A 20031-nucleotide genomic window follows, 5' to 3' on the forward strand; every position below is an offset into this window, starting at 1 on the left:
AAAAAGTTCCCAATATCACCGGAAAAAGTCGGTAGATTTGTCGCTAGTAGATGTTTACAAAAAATGTTGCCAAGAGGTTTGAAAAGTCGCCAGATTTAGCGACAAAGTTGCCAAGTTCGCAACACTGATCTATAGGCTCTGTGCTTTCCCGTGATACATGTAACTACGTTAATCAGAGTGTCATTACGGTAATCTAAGCGTGATTTACAGTTATCTGAGTACTACAGTAATGAGAGTCTAATTATGGTAATCTAAGTAGTAATTCTAGTGTCATTAAGGTGATGCAAATATTATCGTAATCCGAGTGTCATCATGGTAATTAAGTGTAATTACGGTAATACGAGCGCCTTTACGGTAATCCGAGTGTCATTACGGAAATCCAAGTATTACAATAATTCCAGTGTCATTACTATGATACAAGTATTATGGTAATCCGAGTTTCTTCATTGTAATCTAAGTGTCATTACGATAATCCCAGCATCATTACGATAATCCAAGTGTTATTACATTTTTCTAAGTACTACAGTCATTGGGACAATGCTGATTCCCGCAAAAGTTTAACGTTAAAAATGTGAATACAATACAAATTGATGCTTGGCCTCGCTGGCATCAAATATATTTCCGGGTGGTGGCGTGGTGGTTTATCAAGTTCCTTCTCATATAACTTATGTTCCCCACAGTGTCACCCAACTTTTTTTTTTGTCCGCACTGCCGCATTTCCTACTTAAAACATGGATAACAAATCAATTTAAACCACTAGTTGATTCATTGTTATTGGAAAAAAAAGTGAATTAAAACATCACAACTTCTGACTGGCTTCATGAATCGTCTTGGAAACACTCCAGACAAAAGCGGCGACTTTGCCTTGCAGTATGTAGACCAGGGGTGCCCATTACGTCGATCGCGAGCTACCGGTCGATGGCGGAGGGTGTGTCTGTCTATCGCCAGCCAGGCATTAAAAAAATAGACCTAAAAATGAGCGATCATCAATCTTAACCAAGACGTCACTTTCGTCACTTGATTGACATTCACTGCACCCGAGGGTCTTGTGAGATGACGCTGGCTGCTGCAAGATAATTATTAAGAAAAAATGACCGACAGGAAGTCAACAAACACTTTTTATTCCAACAGACTCTCCGCCCGTACCTGCTGTCAAAACTCTAAAGACCGACTGCACAGTTCCTCCCTTCGCAATAAAAGCGCTGCTTCATCCTGCCTGCGCTAACAAAATAAGAGTCTCAGAAAGCTTGCGTGCACAAGCTAGCAAGCAACGGAGTTTGCCGCCAATGTATTTCTTGTAAAGTGTATAATAACGAGTATGGACGCTGGACACATAAGATGCCAAAAACCAACCACTTTCATGTGGTATTGGACAGAAAGGAGGACTTTTTTCTCCTCCATTTGAAAATGTGAACGTTATCAGCACTACTGTCTGATTCAAATCAATGCAAGTCATCAGAATCAGGTAATACACCGACTTATATTCTTGTCTTCATGAAAGAAAGGAATCTATTTGTGTTAAACATGCTTGTGTTATCATTAAGCACCTTGGCCCTAGTGTGTGAATGTGTGTGTGAATGTTGTCTGTCTATCTGTGTTGGCCCTGTGATGAGGTGGCGACTTGTCCAGGGTGTACCCCGCCTTCCGCCCGAATGCAGCTGAGATAGGCTCCAGCACCCCTCGTGACCCCAAAAGGGACAAGCGGTAGAAAATGGATGGATGGATGGAACTTGTTAACAAAAACGTCTTTTTCATGAATAGATAAATATAAATTATATATTGATGAAAGGGATAAGCGGTAAAAAATGGATGGATGGATGGATGGATGAATGAGGTAGATCCCCTCGACTTGGTCAATTGAAAAGTAGCTCGCCTGCAGAAAAAGTGTGGGCACCCCTGATGTAGACCAAGAAGTTGTGTTTTCGCCACGGTTTTTTGTCTGTCTGTTAGCAACATAACTCAAAAAGTTATGTATAGATTTCAATGAAAACATAATTTCTCTCCTTTACGACCTCCCAGACACGCACCTCACATCCTAGCTACGCAGGGAATTGTGGGAGATGTAGTTTACTTCCACACCGGCCAATGAAGTGCCAGCAAAAAACTACACTGACCAAGTTTTTTTTATTTTATACCATCAACACGTCACAGAATTATGGTGATGATTTTGATACTGATATACTGCAGTATTTATATAATACCGTTACATCCCTAGTAATCCAAGCATTACAGTAATCCTAATGTCATTATGTTGATACAGCTATTAGGGTAATCTAAATGTCATTACGGTAATCTAAGTGTGTTAACGCTAATCCAGGTGTCTACAATAATTCGGGTGGCATTACGGTAATATGAGTGGCATTATGTTTGAAGTAATCTGAGTGTCATCAAGGTGATCCAAGTTTCATTACCATTATTCAGGTGTCATTACGTTAATATAAGTGTCATTATGGTAACCCGGGTGTCTTTACGGTAATTCAAGTGGCATTACGGTCATATCACTGGCATTACAGTTGAAGTAATCAGAGTGTCATTACGGTAATTCAAGTGGAATTACAATACACCACGTGTCATTACGATAATCCAAGTATTACACAAATCCATTTGTCATTATGGTGATTCAACTATTACAGTAATTACAGTGGTCTTTTTTTCTATTTTAGTCAAGTCATTAACAAAATGTAAATGTTGTAGTCTGTTGGGTCCAAGGAGCGAGCAGCTACACAACAGCTAAGCATTAATATGAGTAGCATTATGTTTGAAGTAATCTGAGTGTCATTTTTCTGAGGGAACTCTCCTGAAGGAATCAATAAAGTACTATTATCTATCTATCAAGGTGATCCAAGTTTCATTACCATAATTCAAGTGTCATTATGTTAATCCAAATATCATTACGGTAATCCGGGTGTTTTTACGGTAATTCAAGTGGCATTATGGTAACATGACTGGCATCACGGTCGAAGTAATTCGAGTGTCATCAAGGTGATCCATGGTTCATTACGATAATACAACTTTAATTACAGTAATCAAAGTGGCACTACTGTATTTAAAGGGTCGTTATCAGTGTTGGGTTAGTTACTGAAAACCAGCAACTAGTTACAGTTACTAGTTACTTTATTTCAAAAGTAACTCAGTTACTAACTCAGTTACTTTATTTCAAAAGTAACTCAGTTACTAACTCAGTTATGGTACTTAAACCAAAAAGTAATGCGTTACTGTGAAAAGTAACTATTTAGTTACTTATATATTAAAAAAATAAATAAATTTAAGGCCCCATTTAATGCCCTTTTAGTCTTCATTTCAGTACTGTTATTGCACTGGAGAATAATACAATCTGTTGATCAACTTGACATGCATTTGCATTACTGAACTCTGCTAAGCAATGTGGTCTACATACAACACACAAAGACAAAGATATGTTTCAAAGGGCCAATTTGTTCCAGGCCGGAACAAATTGACAAAATTATTTGAAATAGCTGTAACATAACATACATAAGTAACAAACAGCATAATAACAACATAGCTGTAAACCAAGGAAGGCACACTACATACATAAAGCCTAACCAGGCGTTTTTTTTTATCTCAAGGAATTCTGAAATAAAATCATGTCTGATGCCCAGAACACTCTACACATTTCCCCACTTAATTTAGAGAAAAGGAAAGATTGGCCTGGCCCACTAGGATCCCTTTTTATGTTTGTGAACTTTATAGTCTAAACATTTAGAGTGATGTGATAATCAAACACTCTAGAAGTCTAGAATGAAAGAGTATATAAGAGATTTGACAGAGTGTGTGTACCTTCAGTGTGCAGTGCCTCGTTAAAATCCAGTCGCTGTTGGAGGTGGAGGTGAAGTGTGTGTCTCTTTACTAGCTTCGTCGAAGCATGTTGTTTCTGTAGCGGTTTCAGCATATTTGAATTGCTAGGATAGGATCTTTGATCCAAGACACAATTTACATTCAACTAAAATGTTATTTTCTTTGTGGTCGACAAAAGAAAAGCACTCAAAATATCTCCATTTTAAGAAACTCGGCTTCGGGCTTCGCCATGATGTCTTGTTAGTAGACACAGACACGTCCCCTCCTACACACACACGCACGCATGCACACACACACACACACACACACACACACACACACACACACACATACATACATACATACATACATACAGACAGCGCGCGGCGCCCCTCTTCCTTGTCGTCTCTTCCGCAGCGCTGCAATAAAACACTCAGATCTTCTCAGTTTCTAGCCGATACTACATAAAAAAGTAACGCATCATGTAGTAACGGTAACTGAGTTACTGAATATAAAAAATAACGCGTTAGATTACTAGTTACCGCCGATAGTAACAGCGTTACAGTAACGCGTTACTTTGTAGCAAAGAGAGCGGGAGTCTGCGTGATTAAAGATGCAGGTTGGTCTGGTTTGATGTTTTTATGCTTTTTTTTTTGACAGATCGCCATGAACATCCTCAACTCTGGAAGATTCAGCATGGGAAGTTCCTCAGCTGGAATGATTAAAAAACTAATCGGTAATAGTTTTCCTGAGGGAACTCTCCTGAAGGAATCAAAGTATCTATCTATCTATCTATCTATCTATCTATCTATCTATCTATCTATCTATCTATCTATCTATCTAGTGCTTGTGTAATTAAGGACTGATTGATATCAGTCAAGTTCAGTTACTATTAATCATTTATAAATGTTTGTGTTGCTTTAGAACTGACGTCTGAGTATGCTGCAACAAGGAAGCAGTTTAACAAAAGCCTGAGTGAATTTGGTATGATACAGGTACAGTATCATATATTATTATAATATCATTTTGATAGTATGACCAAAAGTGCCAAAGTTGCTGTTTGCTGTGTCCATGCAGGAGAAGTTTGCAATCATGGCCTTGAATGCTTTTGTAATGGAGAGCATGGCCTACCTGACTGCAGGTATGATGGACAGACCTGGACTTCCGGATTGTTCTTTGGAAGCTGCTATGGTCAAGGTTTGACAAATACTTATTTTCACCCAAAATAATCAATGACATTTCATATCAAGTGACGGAGGATATAACACTGTAGACATTTCAAAATAGTAATTTATATTAAGCATCTTGTGGAACCTCGCTCACAAGTTTAATTGTTTTTTTGAAGAAGAAACTACAGTAGTGTTATGAAGCAATGTTTTGATAATGTACTGTAAGATCTCGATTTACGAACTTTTCAGTTTACGAGATTTTAACACAATTTTTTTGCTAGGGACCCAAAGCTAAAAAATTAACTGAGACAACTCGTATCCCCAAAAAACTTGTGAGCTGCGGCACTCATAAGCCGAGGTACCACTGTATGTGACATTGTTAATAAATATATTTAAATGTATTCTTATATTGACACTTAAAGGGGAACTGCACATTTTGGGGGAATTTTGCCTCTCGTTTACAATCATTATGAAAGACATGACGACTGATGGATTTTTAAAAATACATTCTAAATGTTAAATAAACGTAAATAAAAGTCCGCTTACAGCTCCACTATTCTGCCCATAAAATCTGAGAAATAACCATTCAAAAAGCGCCAACAATACTCCCATTTACATTTTGTGACTTGAATATTAACCAAGTATTAGTGATATTAATATTATATGCGCTCAGCAGATGAACTATTTGTAGCGGCGCCTTGATCACTTCCTGTGTGCCTATGTTTACATCATGGACTGGTCTGCCGCTTCCTCGTTTCCTTGCTCCCTGTAAGTTTATTCTAGATCATAAATCATGCATCTCACCTGGACAGAAGGTGGCTGTCGACATAACCCGACAAGTTGTGACACGTTGACAGCCATTTAGGACCTGAAGCTGGCGAGGATGACACAAAACGCACTTGTTCCCCCACCCCGTTTCTTCGGGAGAATTATGAGACATTTTACATCTAAATGGGAATATATGAACATCCTAGCAGTAGGCATCCTAATGACAGAAGACCTTGCACAGTAAGTGATGTTTTATTATGGTTGTTGACTTTCATAAAGTCTGCAGTGATGAAGGAAGAAAAAAAAAGCAAACTTTGTAATGCGTTTTTTAAACTAATGCGCCGCGTATGCTTAAAATTATCAAAATACGTAAATATTTAATGTTATTACAAATGTGCCCATTACTACATTACATATATACTTACATCATGTATATAAAACCTTAATGGAGGTCTTTTTAGGGGCTCTATAGGCAGAATTGAACGGCTCCCGTAGACTCCCATCGTAAGCAGACTTATTTAATATTTAGAGTGCATTAAAAAAATCCATCTGTTGTCATGTCTTTCATGATAATTGTGAACAGTAGGCACAATTCCAAAAAAAGTGCAGTTCCCCTTTAAGTGTAGTACAAATGTATTTTAAATTGAAAAATAACAAATATTTATGTAAAAATCATTGAGAGTCTTATCTTTGTTATTGTGGCGTCAGGTTTTCCATTGTAATTTTAATGCAGATAGGTTAAAATTTGACGGGTTTTTTTCTCTAAAAAATCATTGAAGAAATCTAGTTGGATTGTAATATTTGACACACTGTCAGAGCATTACAATTGTTACATGCATTGAAATAATGAGCTAGCTTACATTTAACGTGATGTCATTGTGTGTCGTGTGAAGGTGTTCAGCTCCGAGGGAGGTTGGATTTGTGTGAGTGAAGCTCTTCAGGTGCTTGGCGGTCTGGGTTATACTAAGAACTACCCGTACGAGCGATACCTCAGGGACTGTCGCATCCTGCCAATATTCGAGGTAACCTTATTTTCAGAGGACATGAAGTTTCTCGCACAAGTGATCTCACATTTTAGCAAGCATTTTATATATTTTTTTATTTTATTTTTTATTTATTTATTTCAGGCAATGACTTAAAAAAAATAAAAATAAAAATTTTAAAAGTACAAAGTTGACAACACATAGTATTATAAATTAATATAGTGCAAAAGGTAATGTATAGTATGTTATGCATGATTGTCCAGTTTTGCCTGAAAGGGAGTGGGAAGAAGATAACTTATTTAATCCCACCCCCAGTTCTCCATTCAGTGATTATTCACATGAGTTTCACTCTTACTTTGTTTAAGGATTATAATACAAATGTTGTATCATAGTGGCATTACCACAGGTAACAATAATTATTACACTGTAACAATAATTTGTATCAACAATGTAGGAAGAATGAATATACCAACAATGGTAATAGACAAAATACCAACAATGGTAATAGACAACATAGCAATAATGGTAATAGACAACATAGCAATAATGGTAAGGAAGCATTGAGCACACGTTAACACTTTGAGACAGAGTACAACAGCAGGTCGAATTAAAGACCCTCATCTCTATATTTGAACCAGACCCCATGTTTGTATAATAGTTTAAATCGATTAAGAGTTTGACATTGCTTGTGTTGTAAATCCAGTTTGTTCCATAGTTTTACTCCGCATACAGACACACAAAAACGTTTACGAGTGGTTTGAGCTCTTGGCAATAAGAAATATCCAAACCCTCTCAAGTTATGAGCCTGCACTCGTCTTATAAAAAAAACTTTGTAGATTAGGCGGCAATAATTTGTTAAATGCTTTATATAAGATTGTTAATGTATTATATTTAACAAGGTCATCAAATTTGAGCAACTTTGATTGCATAAACAGATTATGAGTATGTTCTAAATAACCAACGTTGTGAATGATCCGCACTGCTCTTTTCTGTAATATGATCAGAGGATGAATTGTGTTGTGGTAAGTATTCCCCCATACTTCAACGCAGTATGTAAGGTATGGGAGTACCAAGGTGCAGTATAGAGTACGGAGTGCATTTTCATTGAGGTATAGTTTTGCTTTGTTTATAATTGAGAGGCTTTTGGAGATTTTTGTTTTAATGTGTCTGACATGAGGTTTCCATGATAGTTTACTATCAATTATTACTCCCATAAATGTATTGTAATTTACGATTTCAATTTGGGTATCATCAATACTTATTTTCTGTTCAGATGTTATGTTGCGATTTTCAAACATCACTATCTTATTTTTATTTATATTCAAAGATAATTTATTTGTGTCCATCCATTTCTTTACTATGTTTAGTTCTGTGTTTACTGTATTTATGAACTCATTATAGTCATCACTACTGTAGAATATATTTGTGTCGTCGGCAAATAGTATACATTTCAGTACTTTGGATGTATTAAACATATAATTACTATATACATTAAACAGTTTTGGCCCCAACACGGACCCTTGGGGGACACCACAAGCAATGCCAAGAGTATCAGATAAAAATTTACCAATTTTTACAAACTGGACCCTGCCTGTTAAATAACTTTTTAACCAGTCACCAGCCAGCCCCCTAATTCCATATCTTTCCATTTTATCTAGTAGAATTGAATGATTAATGATATCAAAGGCTTTCTTTAGATCAATAAAGATACCAACTGCATATATTTTATGCTCCAGTGCATTAGTAATTTCTTCAATAGCTTCAGTTCTCGCCATTGAGGTTGTTTGTTTGGACCTAAAGCCATACTGATCGTCATTGATTATATGATGCTTCTCAAGAAAAGATTCAAGTTGAGAGTTAAATAGTTTCTCTAAGATTTTTGAGAACTATTGTTTATTTTGAAAATACAAATTAAACATGGAGTACAGTAGAGTTACTATCAAAATGCAATCTTAATCTGCATATTGTTTTTGATATTTTATAGGGAATACACACCCACAGTTGGCAACTCAAAAACCTGTTGGCGGGTTTTGATAACAATTTCATGAATAGTCAGAAACAGGATAAAGAACAAGTGATTACATTTTGTAGGTGATCGAGATAACCATTTGGATTTTTTCAAATTATTCTTTACTATTGACAGGTGGAGGTCTGTGCTCTTCGAGCGCTTTTCTATTTCCTTCTTGTTTTATTGTCCAGTCATGATATAAAACTATGTTATTATGTTTGATCTAGAAACCTTTCAGTGTTTGATAACAAAACAATCACATGTGTATTTATTTGCAGCAATTGATACGTTGTGTTCTTTTCAGGGTACCAATGAAATTCTCAGAATGTACATCGCTCTCACTGGAATGCAATATGCCGGCAAAATCCTCACGGAAAGAATCAAGTAGGTGAAAGATATAGTGTAGCAACTGGCTTGGATACCAAAATTAGTTTTGGCCGTCGCCCATTGAAAATAATTTAGATTTAATTTAATTGTTGCTTGGCCCCCCAAAAACAACACAATTTCAACATATACTGTACAGACCAAAAGTTTGGACACACCTTCTCCTCATTCAATGCGTTTTCTTTATTTTCATGACTATTTATATTGTAGATTGTCACTGAAGACATCAAAACTGTGAATGAACACGTGGAGTTATGTACTTAACAAAAAAAAGGTGAAATAACTGAAAACATATTTTATATTCCAGTTTCTTCAAATAGTTAAGTTAAAGTTAAAGTACCAATGATTGTCACACACACACTAGGTGTGGCGAAATTATTCTCTGCATTTGACCCATCACCGTTGATCACCCCCTGGGAGGTGAGGGGAGCAGTGGGCAGCAGCGGTGGCCGCGCCCGGGAATCAGCCACCCTTTGCTCTGATTACTGCTTTGCACACTCTTGGCATTCTCTCGATGAGCTTCAAGCACACCTGTGAAGGGAAAGCCATTTCAGGTGACTACCTCTTGAAGCTCATCGAGAGAATGCCAAGAGTGTGCAAAAAAGTAATCAGAGCAAAGGGTGGCTATTTTGAAGAAACTAGAATATAAAACATGTTTTCAGTTATTTCACCTTTTTTTGTTAAAGTACATAACTCCACATGTGTTCATTCATAGTTTTGATGCCTTCAGTGACAATCTACAATGTAAATAGTCATGAAAATAAAGAAAACGCATTGAATGAGGAGATGTCCAAACTTTTGGCCTGTACTGTATATATCTTTTATAAATAAAAACAAACTAAGATTATATTGTATGAAAAACAATACAATAAAATGTAGTATAAACAACTACAGTAATTTTATGAAGTAATGTAATACACACATGCAATAAACACTTCAACTGCATCTCCATCCAGCTGCTTTTCTGTCAAACACACCATCAGCAGTTTTTCCATATTTTATAGCTAAATGCTTGCAACTTAGATATTATTTTAACATCCTTGGCTGGCATCATCGACTCATTCAGCAACACTTCATCTGCTTTCCAAAGTTTGCTAGCTACACGCTTTGTCATGTTTTTGAAGATTTCTTTCTTTATTTCAATGACTATCATGCACTTTTTCTCAGCACTGTCCTTCGCCTGCCCATCTCTAGCTATAAGCCAATGCTAGCGAGTAAGACCGGATGTTTTCGGTCAGCTCTTACAGGTTTCACTGTGACATTCGCTACACCAACTAGTGGTGGAGAAGCCCCTAACCAGAATTTTAGCTCGCGACCTAAAGCATAACAACTATCCTGAAAACTCATAAGCTGGGACACTCGTATCCCAAGGTCCCACTGTACAATATTTAATATTTTCACCATCACTATCATTAACCACTGCTTCACAAGGAGAGCACCCACACTGATTTACCTTCTGAAAAGTATCAATGCCTTTCTTTTTGTCCCGATTTCTTGTCTATTGTCCTCAGAGAGCTAAAAAAAGGGAATGTGGGCACTGCTCTAGAAATGACGGGTAAGATGATCAAGGGCATCTTTGGAAGTACCACAGACTTGGGCCTTCATGGAAAAGATGGAGTGGTTCATCCCAACTTAGAAGTCAGTGTTTCTTCTTCCTAAAAGTATCGTGTTGAAGTTGCTCTTTTCTTGCTTTCATGTGCTTTTTTCTTGCAGGACAGCGCTCGTAAGTTTGAAGAGAACGTCCATTTTTTTGCGTCCACCGTGGAAAATCTGCTGTACAGATTCGGAAAGGTCATATTTCATTTGTGTTTACCTCATGTCACTCTTCACTAACTGATCCATGTTCAATAATCATACTTCTCCTTACACTGCTGGAAAAACAATATTTTAAAAGTACACAATAGAAACATGCTACCACTGTGTGGATCATAAACATTCTTTAATTCAAACATTTATCTATAGCTAGATGAGGCAATTCCTGAAGGAATTGCTTGTGAATGCTCCAATGCTGAGGTATAACTGAAATGCTAAAATAATGTAAGAATAGTTTGAATGTTGGAATGGTTTGAATGTTGATGAGTTTGAATTTTCAGGAAACCGGAATTTGGTTTGGAACTTGGGAAAGTGTTAGTTTGAATGTCCAGGATGAGTGGAATGGGTTGATGTTGGAATGGTTGGAATAGGTTGAAAAGTTTAGGAATTGTGCAACTTGGAAAAATGTCCCATTCATTTCATTGGGAACGTCATGGACATTTGAGAATTTGGGGAAAAAATTGAATTTTTATGAAAATGCTAAAAAATTTGAATGTTCTGAATGAGTTGGTGTTGGAATTTTTTAAATCGGTCAAGAAATGTTGAAGTAGTAACATTTTTAATTGAGAAATGATATTACGGAATTTCATGAAAAACAGGAATTTTTCCAGTTCAAAAAACAACTTGTTTTTTTGTCCTGATTAAGAGGAACAGTTGAAGTGTGTTGAAAAATGTGGAAAGTGTAGTCGCCAGAAAAAAGGGTGAAAATAGTGTTTGGAAAACCGGGAATTCTGGCAATTCCTGGAATTTTTTTGAACTTGGTAAAATGATAGTTTGAATGTGCAGGATGAGTGGTATATGTTGAAGGTGGAATGGTTTGAATCGGTTAAAAAATGTTAAAATGGTGGAAGTTTGAAATATGGCCAATTCATTTTCAATGGGGAAAATGTCCCGGAAAACCTGGAATTTTTGGAATTTGTCAAGGGAAAGCCTGCGATTCCCGAATAGGCTGAACAGTTTGAAGTTGGAACGGTTTGAATAGGATGAAAAATGTGGAAAGTAGAGCGCGCCAAAATCTGGAGAAGAAGAATAAATAGATGAATTTTGGTGTAGAAAACCATATGTGTGAATGTTTTGGAGCATTCACACATTAAGTACTACACAACACGGGTATTATGATGTACAGTGGGCTAAGTCTTCCCGTACACAGATATGAATATCATTTGTGGCAATGAAACACACAAGAGTCCTGTCCGTTTTAAGAAAGTAAAACAATGTTTACAAAAGATAGTGTTTATTGACACACAAATGTTTCGGGCGAAACCCTTCCTCAGCGTGCATAAGCCTTAAGTCATTTAAGAAAGTACTCAAAATCTCCAATCATTATGTGTATAAAATACACTTGTCACACATTCAAACCTGTGTACCACCATGGGAAAGAGCACACCTGAGGGACAATATTGTAGCAGAGTCCAGTGTTGGATCAGCGCCTACATTAACAGTTTTTGTCAGATGGAAAAGGTAGCTCTCCTTAAAAATTAAGAAGTATTTTGAATGTGGCTTCTTGCCTGCAGCGTGTTTTGCTTTTAATCTAGGAGTGTCCCGATCCGCTATTAATTTCAGTCCGATATCAGGAAAAAAGCATGGAAGTATATCGACTTGCATGTAAAATGTCAGATACAAGTAGTCCTGCAGTTGGACTGCCAGTTAACATCTAACTGTCTTCCAATAAACACACAAGGTTGGTCTTTTCTTCTATTTTAGTCAAGTCATTAACAAAAGGTAAACATTGTAGTCTGTTGGGGCCTAGGAGATAGCACCTACACAACATCTAAGCATGCAATAGCACACTAGCTTATCATATGTAATAAGTGTCCTTGATTGAACAATATTGAAGTCTAATACTGCACTTTTGTCAATATAAACAAGTATAAAATAATTTAGTAGTGACAATTTGTCCAGGGTGTATCCCAACTTCCGCCTGAATGCAGCTGGGATAGGCTCTTCAATGTGAGGGATATCAAAAAACGAGACATGAGACGTAGCATTACTGAGGCCCCATTTAATGCTGATAAGACAGCTATCAGATGTCTAGTCAATGCTAGGTGGAGATGAACCTCATCTTTGATATCATCAGCTCCACATGACATTGGTGAGCCTTTGGCGTGAGTGATATAAAATGACAACGTGAGACCCGCAATGCTAACAACACGGACGGACAGTTAACAACAAGCTAATGGTTGTAGCTGCAACTGTCAACCCAAGTTTTTGCAGAACAACTTACGCCCGTGGTTTTAGCACATGAAAGTTCTAACTTAGAGGAATTACCCAGGATGTGATGAAGTATTTCCAGGTAGTGCCTGTGTTGTAGTGGCCGGGTGACAACCATAGCAATGACGCTTGTAGAATCCTCCTGTCTACCAGTGAGTACCGTAATCGACAGTAGAACACACTCAAGGCTAATATATCGGTTGAAAGGAGTGTAAAGGTTACTATATGGATGTTATTTCATGTTTAGAGGTATCTAATTATGTTAAAGAAATATATTTAGAAGGTCGTACGACGTAAAGGTTTTTTTATGCCAACTATAACAATATTCAAATTACTAATAATATTCCTACTTCGCTGAATTTTTTTTACAATTGTCAGGCCTGGAACCAATTAGCAGCGATGAACGAGTGAATACTGTTTCACTCCACTTCAACGTAATAACAACACAAGTCCATTACAGATGGTTAATAATAAATAAGTTAGTGTTTTTCACCATTGTTCTCTGTTTGACTAATGTCACTGATCAAACCTTTTCTAACATTCGACTCTACAAAGTAAAGTAGAGTACAAAGTGTCGGCCAATACTGAAGGCTCTAATAACGGTATCGGACGTGAAAAAGTTGTAGGGACAACCCTGGCTTAAACTGTTCTTGCGTTGCTGCAGCATGATAAACATCACATTTTACTTGAGTAACAGGTTTTTTTTAAATCCATGACAGCATGACTGTGGTGCAGCAGTGGTTTATTTCGCAGTCCCCAAAAGAGGCTGCTCTGAACAATATATGCCGTCATTCTTGATCTTTATGGTATTTTTTAACCAAGCAGTGTGGCAGACAAGCTAATAAGACATACAGGAAGTGTTTGCATGTGAACACTTGGTTTGGAAAAGAAAGCAAAGCAGTCAGTAACAAAAACAAGTCTTCAATAGCAAGAAATTTTAAATCTTGAATTTTCTTTTCTTACCGCTGTTAGTCAATCGTGGATGAACAACTGATCCTAAAGAGGGTAGCAGATGTGCTCATTAACCTCTACGCCATGACTGCTGTACTGTCCAGATGCAGCCGCTCCATCAGCCTGGGCCTGAGGAACTATGAACATGAGGTACACCTCTCACATCCTAACCTCACCAAGCACCAATGCTGGACTACCATACTTGCACATCCAAATGCCATCACACATACGCCAAATGTTATAAACATTTTTAAAGACCTGCGAGCAGTTTGAATTTTACAGAAAAGTGAGAGTCATCAAGCTGTGCCACCTTAAACCTGTTGCATGAATTCCTCACACCTTAGTGGACAGTTTAATTAGTGGTTTCCGGATCCAAATTGATATTGGATATTGATTGGATATCAGCACAGAAAAAAATCAAGTGTGCCATTAAATCGGCTTGTGTACAAGTAGTCCTGCAGTGTGTTTACTCGTGCAAAATTGGGCAGCCAGTTAACATCTACAAAACCCAAAACCAGTGAAGTTGGCACGTTGTGTGATTTGAAAATAAAAACAGAATACAATGATTAGCAAATTTTTTTCAATTCATATTCAATTGAATAGACTGCAAAGACAAGATATTTAATGTTGGAACTGAGAAAATTAAATTAACTAATTTAATGGCAGCAACACATTGCAAAAAAGTTGGCACAGGGGCATTTTTACCACTGTGTTACATGGCCTTTCCTTATAACAACACTCAGTAAACGTTTGGGAACGGAGGAGACCAATTTTTGAAGCTTTTCAGGTGGAATTCTTTCCCATTCTTGCTTGATGTACAGCTTAAGTTGTTCAACAGTCCAGGGTCTCTGTTGTGGTACTTTAGGCTTCATATTGCGCCACACATTTTCAATGGGAGACAGGTCTGGACTACAGGCAGGCCAGTCTACTACCCGCACTCTTTTACTATTGTGAGCTGTGGCCAGAAGGTCTTAGGTGCCTCAAGGGGCGGTAACCCTCAAACACAGTGGTGGACAGCAGTGGTTAGGGAAGCCGTCAGACTGAAGAAGATCCCAGGGGACTCCGGAGGCAGTTGCAAGGTATCGACAGGCCCGAAGGCCAGCGGCTGTGGCTGTGGACGAGGCTAAGCAGAGGGTGTGGGAGCAGTTCGGGGAATCCATGGAGAAGGACTATCGGGCGGAACCAAAGCTGTCCTGGAAGACCATACGGCACCTCAGGAGGGGGAAGCAGGGAACCATCCAAACTGTTTACCGCAAGGATGGGACTCTACTGACTTCCAGTGAGGAAGTCGTAGGGCGTTGGAAAGAGCACTTTGAGGAACTTCTGAACCCAACTACATCAGTATCTCCCTGACAGGAACGGAGCTTGAGGATGATGGGGGATCGACGTCGATCTCTCGGAGTGAAGTCACTGAGGTAGTTAGACAACTCCACAGTGGCAAAGCTCCGGGGGTTGACGAGATCCGTCCAGAAATGCTGAAGGCTCTGGGTGTTGAGGGGCTGTCTTGGTTGATACGCCTTTTCAACATTGCGTGGAAGTATGGGACAGTGCTGAGGGAGTGGCAGACTGGGGTGGTGGTTCCGCTATTCAAAAGGGGGGACCAGAGGGTGTGTGCTAATAACAGGGGTATCACACTACTCAGCCTAACTGGGAAAGTTTACGCCAAGGTACTGGAAAGGAGGGTCCGGCCGATAGTCGAACCTCAGATTCAAGAGGAGCAATGTGGATTCCGTCCTGGTCGTGGAACAACTGACCAGCTCTTTACTCTTGCGGTAATCCTGGAGAAGGCCTGGGAGTATGCCTATCCAATCTACCGTACATGTGCTTTGTGGATTTGGAGAAGGCGTATGACCGGGTCCCCCGGGAGATCCTGTGGGAGGTGCTGAGGGAGTATGGGGTGAGGGGAACCCTGCTGAGGGCCATCCGATCTCTGTACAAACAAAGCGAGAGTTGTGTCCGGGTGCTTGGATGTAAGTCGAATCCGTTTCCAGTGGGGGTTGGTCTCTGCCAGAGCTGTGCTCTGTCACCTATCCTGTTTGTGATTTTCATGGACAGGATTTCTAGGCAGAGTTTTGACCATGGCGGAGAGGGTATACGTCTCGGGGAGCTAAAGGTTGCGTCACTGCTGTTTGCAGGTGGTGTGGTCCTGATGGCACCTTCGGTTTGTGACCTTCAGCTCTCACTGCATCGGTTCGCAGCCGAGTGTTCAGCGGCTGGAATGAGGATCAGCATCTCCAAATCTGAGGCCATGGTTCTCAGCAGGAAACCGATGGTTTGTACGGTCCAGGTAGAGAACGAGACTCTGTCCCAGGTGGAGGAGTTTAAGTATCTCGGGGTCTTGTTCACAAGTGAGGGAAAGATGGAGAGGGAAATCAGCCGGATAATCGGAGCAGCTGGGGCAGTATTGCAGTTTCTCTGCCGCACTGTTGTGACGAAACGAAAGCTGAGCCAAAAGGCAAAGCTCTCGGTCTACCAAGCTATCCACATTCCTACTCTCACCTATGGTCATGAAGTGTGGGTCATGACCGAAATGAGTTTCCTCAGAAGGGTGGCTGGCATCTCCCTTAGAGATAGGGTGAGAAGTTCAGTCACCCGAGTGAGAATCGGAGTAGAGCCGCTGCTCCTTCGCTTGGAAAGGATTCCAGATGAGCGGTTGAAGATGGATGGATGGATGGATGCTTTTATACCCAATCATGGCACCCTCCTGTTCCCAGTTAGCCTGTTCACCTGTGGGATGTTCCAAATAAGTGTTTGAAGAGCATTCTTCAACTTTCTCAGTCTTTTTTGCCACTTTTGCCAGCTTTTTTGAAACATGTTGCAGGCATCAAATTCCAAATGAGCAAATTATTGCAAAAAATAACAGTTTCCTGTTCGAACGTTAAGTATCTTGTCTTTGCAGTGTATTCAATTGAATATAGGTTGAAAAGGTTTTGAAAATCATTGTATTCTGTTTTTATTTCCCATGTACACAATGTGCCAACTTCACTGGTTTTGGGGTTTGTAGTAGCAGTGACACAAGGACCACAATGCCTACAATGTTTAATGAAGCAGTTTAATTATTTTTACTTCCTGTGGGGTTGTGGGTTTGCTCTTCTCTTATATTTGATAATCATATTTTTGTTGCAGGTGCTGCTCACAAACACCTTCTGCAATAACGCCTACTTCAAGAACAATTACTGGACCGTACAGTTGCAGAAACGTATGTTCACATTTCACATGAAACGTTGCCATACATATATCACTTGTATTATATATTAACATTTGACAGAATGTTTGACTTTTATGATCAGCGTTGATTATTCATTACCATGGGAACTGTTTTTTGTGCAGACTCTCCTGAAAACGACGACGCCAACATCAAGAAGATTGCTCGCGAAGTGTTGGAGAACCGAGCGTACGTCTGCTCTCATCCTCTGGACAGAACCTTTTGACTTGTGGGAACAGTAAAGTTTCAGTAATAAATGGTACATGTTTGCAGTATTTTTGACCATAACTTTGGTTGTTACTCCGATTGGAATTATTTTTTCTAAGAGGGTGTTTAATTGTAATATTTTTATTTGAAATACATTCATATATCAACAATAGACTGGGAATTAATTTTAGCTTAATAGAGTTGAGCTCATAGGACTAGATAGTACAATCCCTCAGATTGATCAGCGCTTAGTGTTGAGTGGGGGGTTAGGGGCAAAAGCTTCACTGGGGTCTTCAGGTGGGCACCCTCCTTCATTGGTGTTTCGTTGATAGGCCCGCAACACCTCCGCAGGGCTCAACGTTCCAGGTGTGCCTCCCTCTGCCTTTACCCCTAGATGTCATTTAGCAGCCCAGTTGGGGTCCTTTCTCTTGATCCATATCCATCTGCTACTTTGTTCAGCAGCATCCGAAAGCGATTTGACAGCCCGCCGGAAGGCCTGACCTCTCAATCCCATTCTTTTCAGAAGCTTTGTTGTGGACGTAGCAACAAAGCCTCTGCACCAGACTTCAACTGGAAGCACTCAGGCATGCCAGTCGCGCTGCTCTGCCTTGGCTGCTATGTCCGCATACCTCAGTTGTTTGCGCTCATATGCTTCACCAACTGCTGTTTCCCATGGTACAGTTAATTCAACAATGAACACAGTATTCTGGTAGGTTGACCACAAGACCAGGTCCGGCCTGAAGCTGGTTGTAATGATCTCAGGTCGGAACATGAGTTTCTGGTCCAAGTCAACCTGCATTTTCCAGTCCCGGGCAGAGTCCAGAAGGGTTGCCTCCACTCTTGTAGATGGATTTGCTGGGAGTTGTCCTGCTCTTACGAACGGAGTGGTGATTGAGTGACTAGGGGTTGGGGGAGGGAGGGCTTTGTTGGTATTTCTCCTTTCCTCCAGGGTGATCGCTAGTTGTCTTAGGACCTGGTTGTGCCTCCAGGTGTAGTGGCCTTGAAACAAACTGATTTTTCAGCCGGTGAGGATGTGACTGAGTGTTGCAGGGGTTTGACAAAGAGTGTACAAGAAGGATCTTCTCCAAACCATTGGTTTAAGTTCTTGGGTGTGGGAAGAACATCGTAGATGGCTCTGATGATGAAGCTGATTTGGCTCCCTTCCATTTGCCAAAGATCCTTCCATGTGAGCTTACGATGCTCCAGGTTTTCCCCAGTTAGTCCATTGTCCCTGTTTGGACTGTGCCACTGCTGTTGCACATCTGTCTGCCTCCTCTTGTTGTCGAACCTGATCAATCACCAGCTTTCTCCTCTGGGCTGATGTTGCCTTGTGCCATGTGGGTCGACTAGCTCCAAGTCCAAGCCCAACTCTTCCGTGCTGCACTTGTCCCACAATGTCTCCATGCCTGAGAGCAGATTTGGCTTGCTGCACAGCCTCAGATGGGATCCATTTCCTCCCGGTTGCCAGTCTGGGAGCAACCGCTCGGATCACCTCATCTTGAGACTCAGTCAGTGTCATGCTCAGCCTCACCTTAGTGCATTTAAACTCCTCTGTGAGGCTAGAGATGGGCAGTTCCAGGGCACCATGACCATATAGGCCGATGTTACTGAGGCACCGCGGGAGGCCAAACCATTTCTTGATGTATGCACTGACTGTTCTCTCCAGCTTCTCGACTTTGGTCATGGGTATCTCGTAGACTGTTAGTGGCCACATCAAACGGGGGAGCAATCCAAACTGTAGGCACCACAGTTTCAACTTGCCAGGAAGTAAGGTCTTGTCTATGCGGACAAGGCCTTTGATGGTTTCTTCCCACAGCTGATCGCTCTGGTCCGAGTCTTGACTGGCAGCTCTGACACCAACGGAACGGGAGTATCCTCGATGTAGAACCTCTGGTCCGTGAGTTTCCTCTTGACGATGGATATGCTCCTGGACTTGCTGGGTTTAAACTTCATCCGTGCCCATGTAATGTTGGCATGAAGCTTTCCCAGCAGATGTTTACTGCATGCAACGGTTGAGGTCAAGGTGGTCATGTCGTCCTTGTAGGCGCGGATGACAGGTAGACGATGTCCCCCTCTCAGACTTTCTCCACCCACAACCCATTTGGAAGTTCGAATTATCACTTCCATTGCCATGGTGAAGGTTAGAGAGGAGATGGTACATCCAGCCATGATTAGTTAAAATTACTAAAAAGTCCTCCAGGAGTAAAGGGTGTTTAAAACATTTTGGATTCATATTTTTTTCTGCTTTTTCTTCTCAGATCTTTTAATTAACATTAGTCCTAAATAAAAAAATAGCAAACATCAATCCATCCATTTTCTACCGCTTTCTACCCTTTCTGGGTTGCGGGGGGTGCAAACATCCATCCATCCATTTTCTACCGCTTATTCCCTTTTCGGGTCGCGGGGGGCGCTGGAGCCTATCTCAGCTACAATCGGCGGGAGGCGGGGTACACCCTGGACAAGTCGCCACCTCATCGCAGGGCCAACACAGATTGACAGACAACATTCACACTCACATTCACACACTAGGGCCAATTT

The 20031-nt window shown here is 40.1% G+C and overlaps 1 protein-coding gene across 3 annotated transcripts in view; it reads left to right on the forward strand.

Annotated features, from left to right (window-relative positions):
• acad9 (acyl-CoA dehydrogenase family, member 9) overlaps nucleotides 1-17561 on the forward strand; it is a 41190-nt gene extending 23629 nt beyond the window's left edge. For all 3 annotated transcript variants that reach the window (XM_061938085.2, XM_061938078.2, XM_061938070.2), the window contains exons 9-18: nucleotides 4456-4531; nucleotides 4720-4790; nucleotides 4873-4992; nucleotides 6626-6754; nucleotides 9028-9107; nucleotides 10619-10745; nucleotides 10821-10898; nucleotides 14103-14231; nucleotides 17208-17280; nucleotides 17412-17561. In XM_061938085.2, coding sequence (XP_061794069.1) covers nucleotides 4456-4531; nucleotides 4720-4790; nucleotides 4873-4992; nucleotides 6626-6754; nucleotides 9028-9107; nucleotides 10619-10745; nucleotides 10821-10898; nucleotides 14103-14231; nucleotides 17208-17280; nucleotides 17412-17512 — 984 coding nt within the window. In that variant the 3' untranslated portion in view covers nucleotides 17513-17561. The remainder of the gene's footprint in view (nucleotides 1-4455; nucleotides 4532-4719; nucleotides 4791-4872; nucleotides 4993-6625; nucleotides 6755-9027; nucleotides 9108-10618; nucleotides 10746-10820; nucleotides 10899-14102; nucleotides 14232-17207; nucleotides 17281-17411) is intronic.
• Nucleotides 17562-20031: the final 2470 nt, after the last annotated feature.

Source organism: Nerophis lumbriciformis, linkage group LG03, assembly GCF_033978685.3.
Source record: "Nerophis lumbriciformis linkage group LG03, RoL_Nlum_v2.1, whole genome shotgun sequence".
Taxonomy (NCBI): Eukaryota; Metazoa; Chordata; class Actinopteri; order Syngnathiformes; family Syngnathidae; genus Nerophis; species Nerophis lumbriciformis.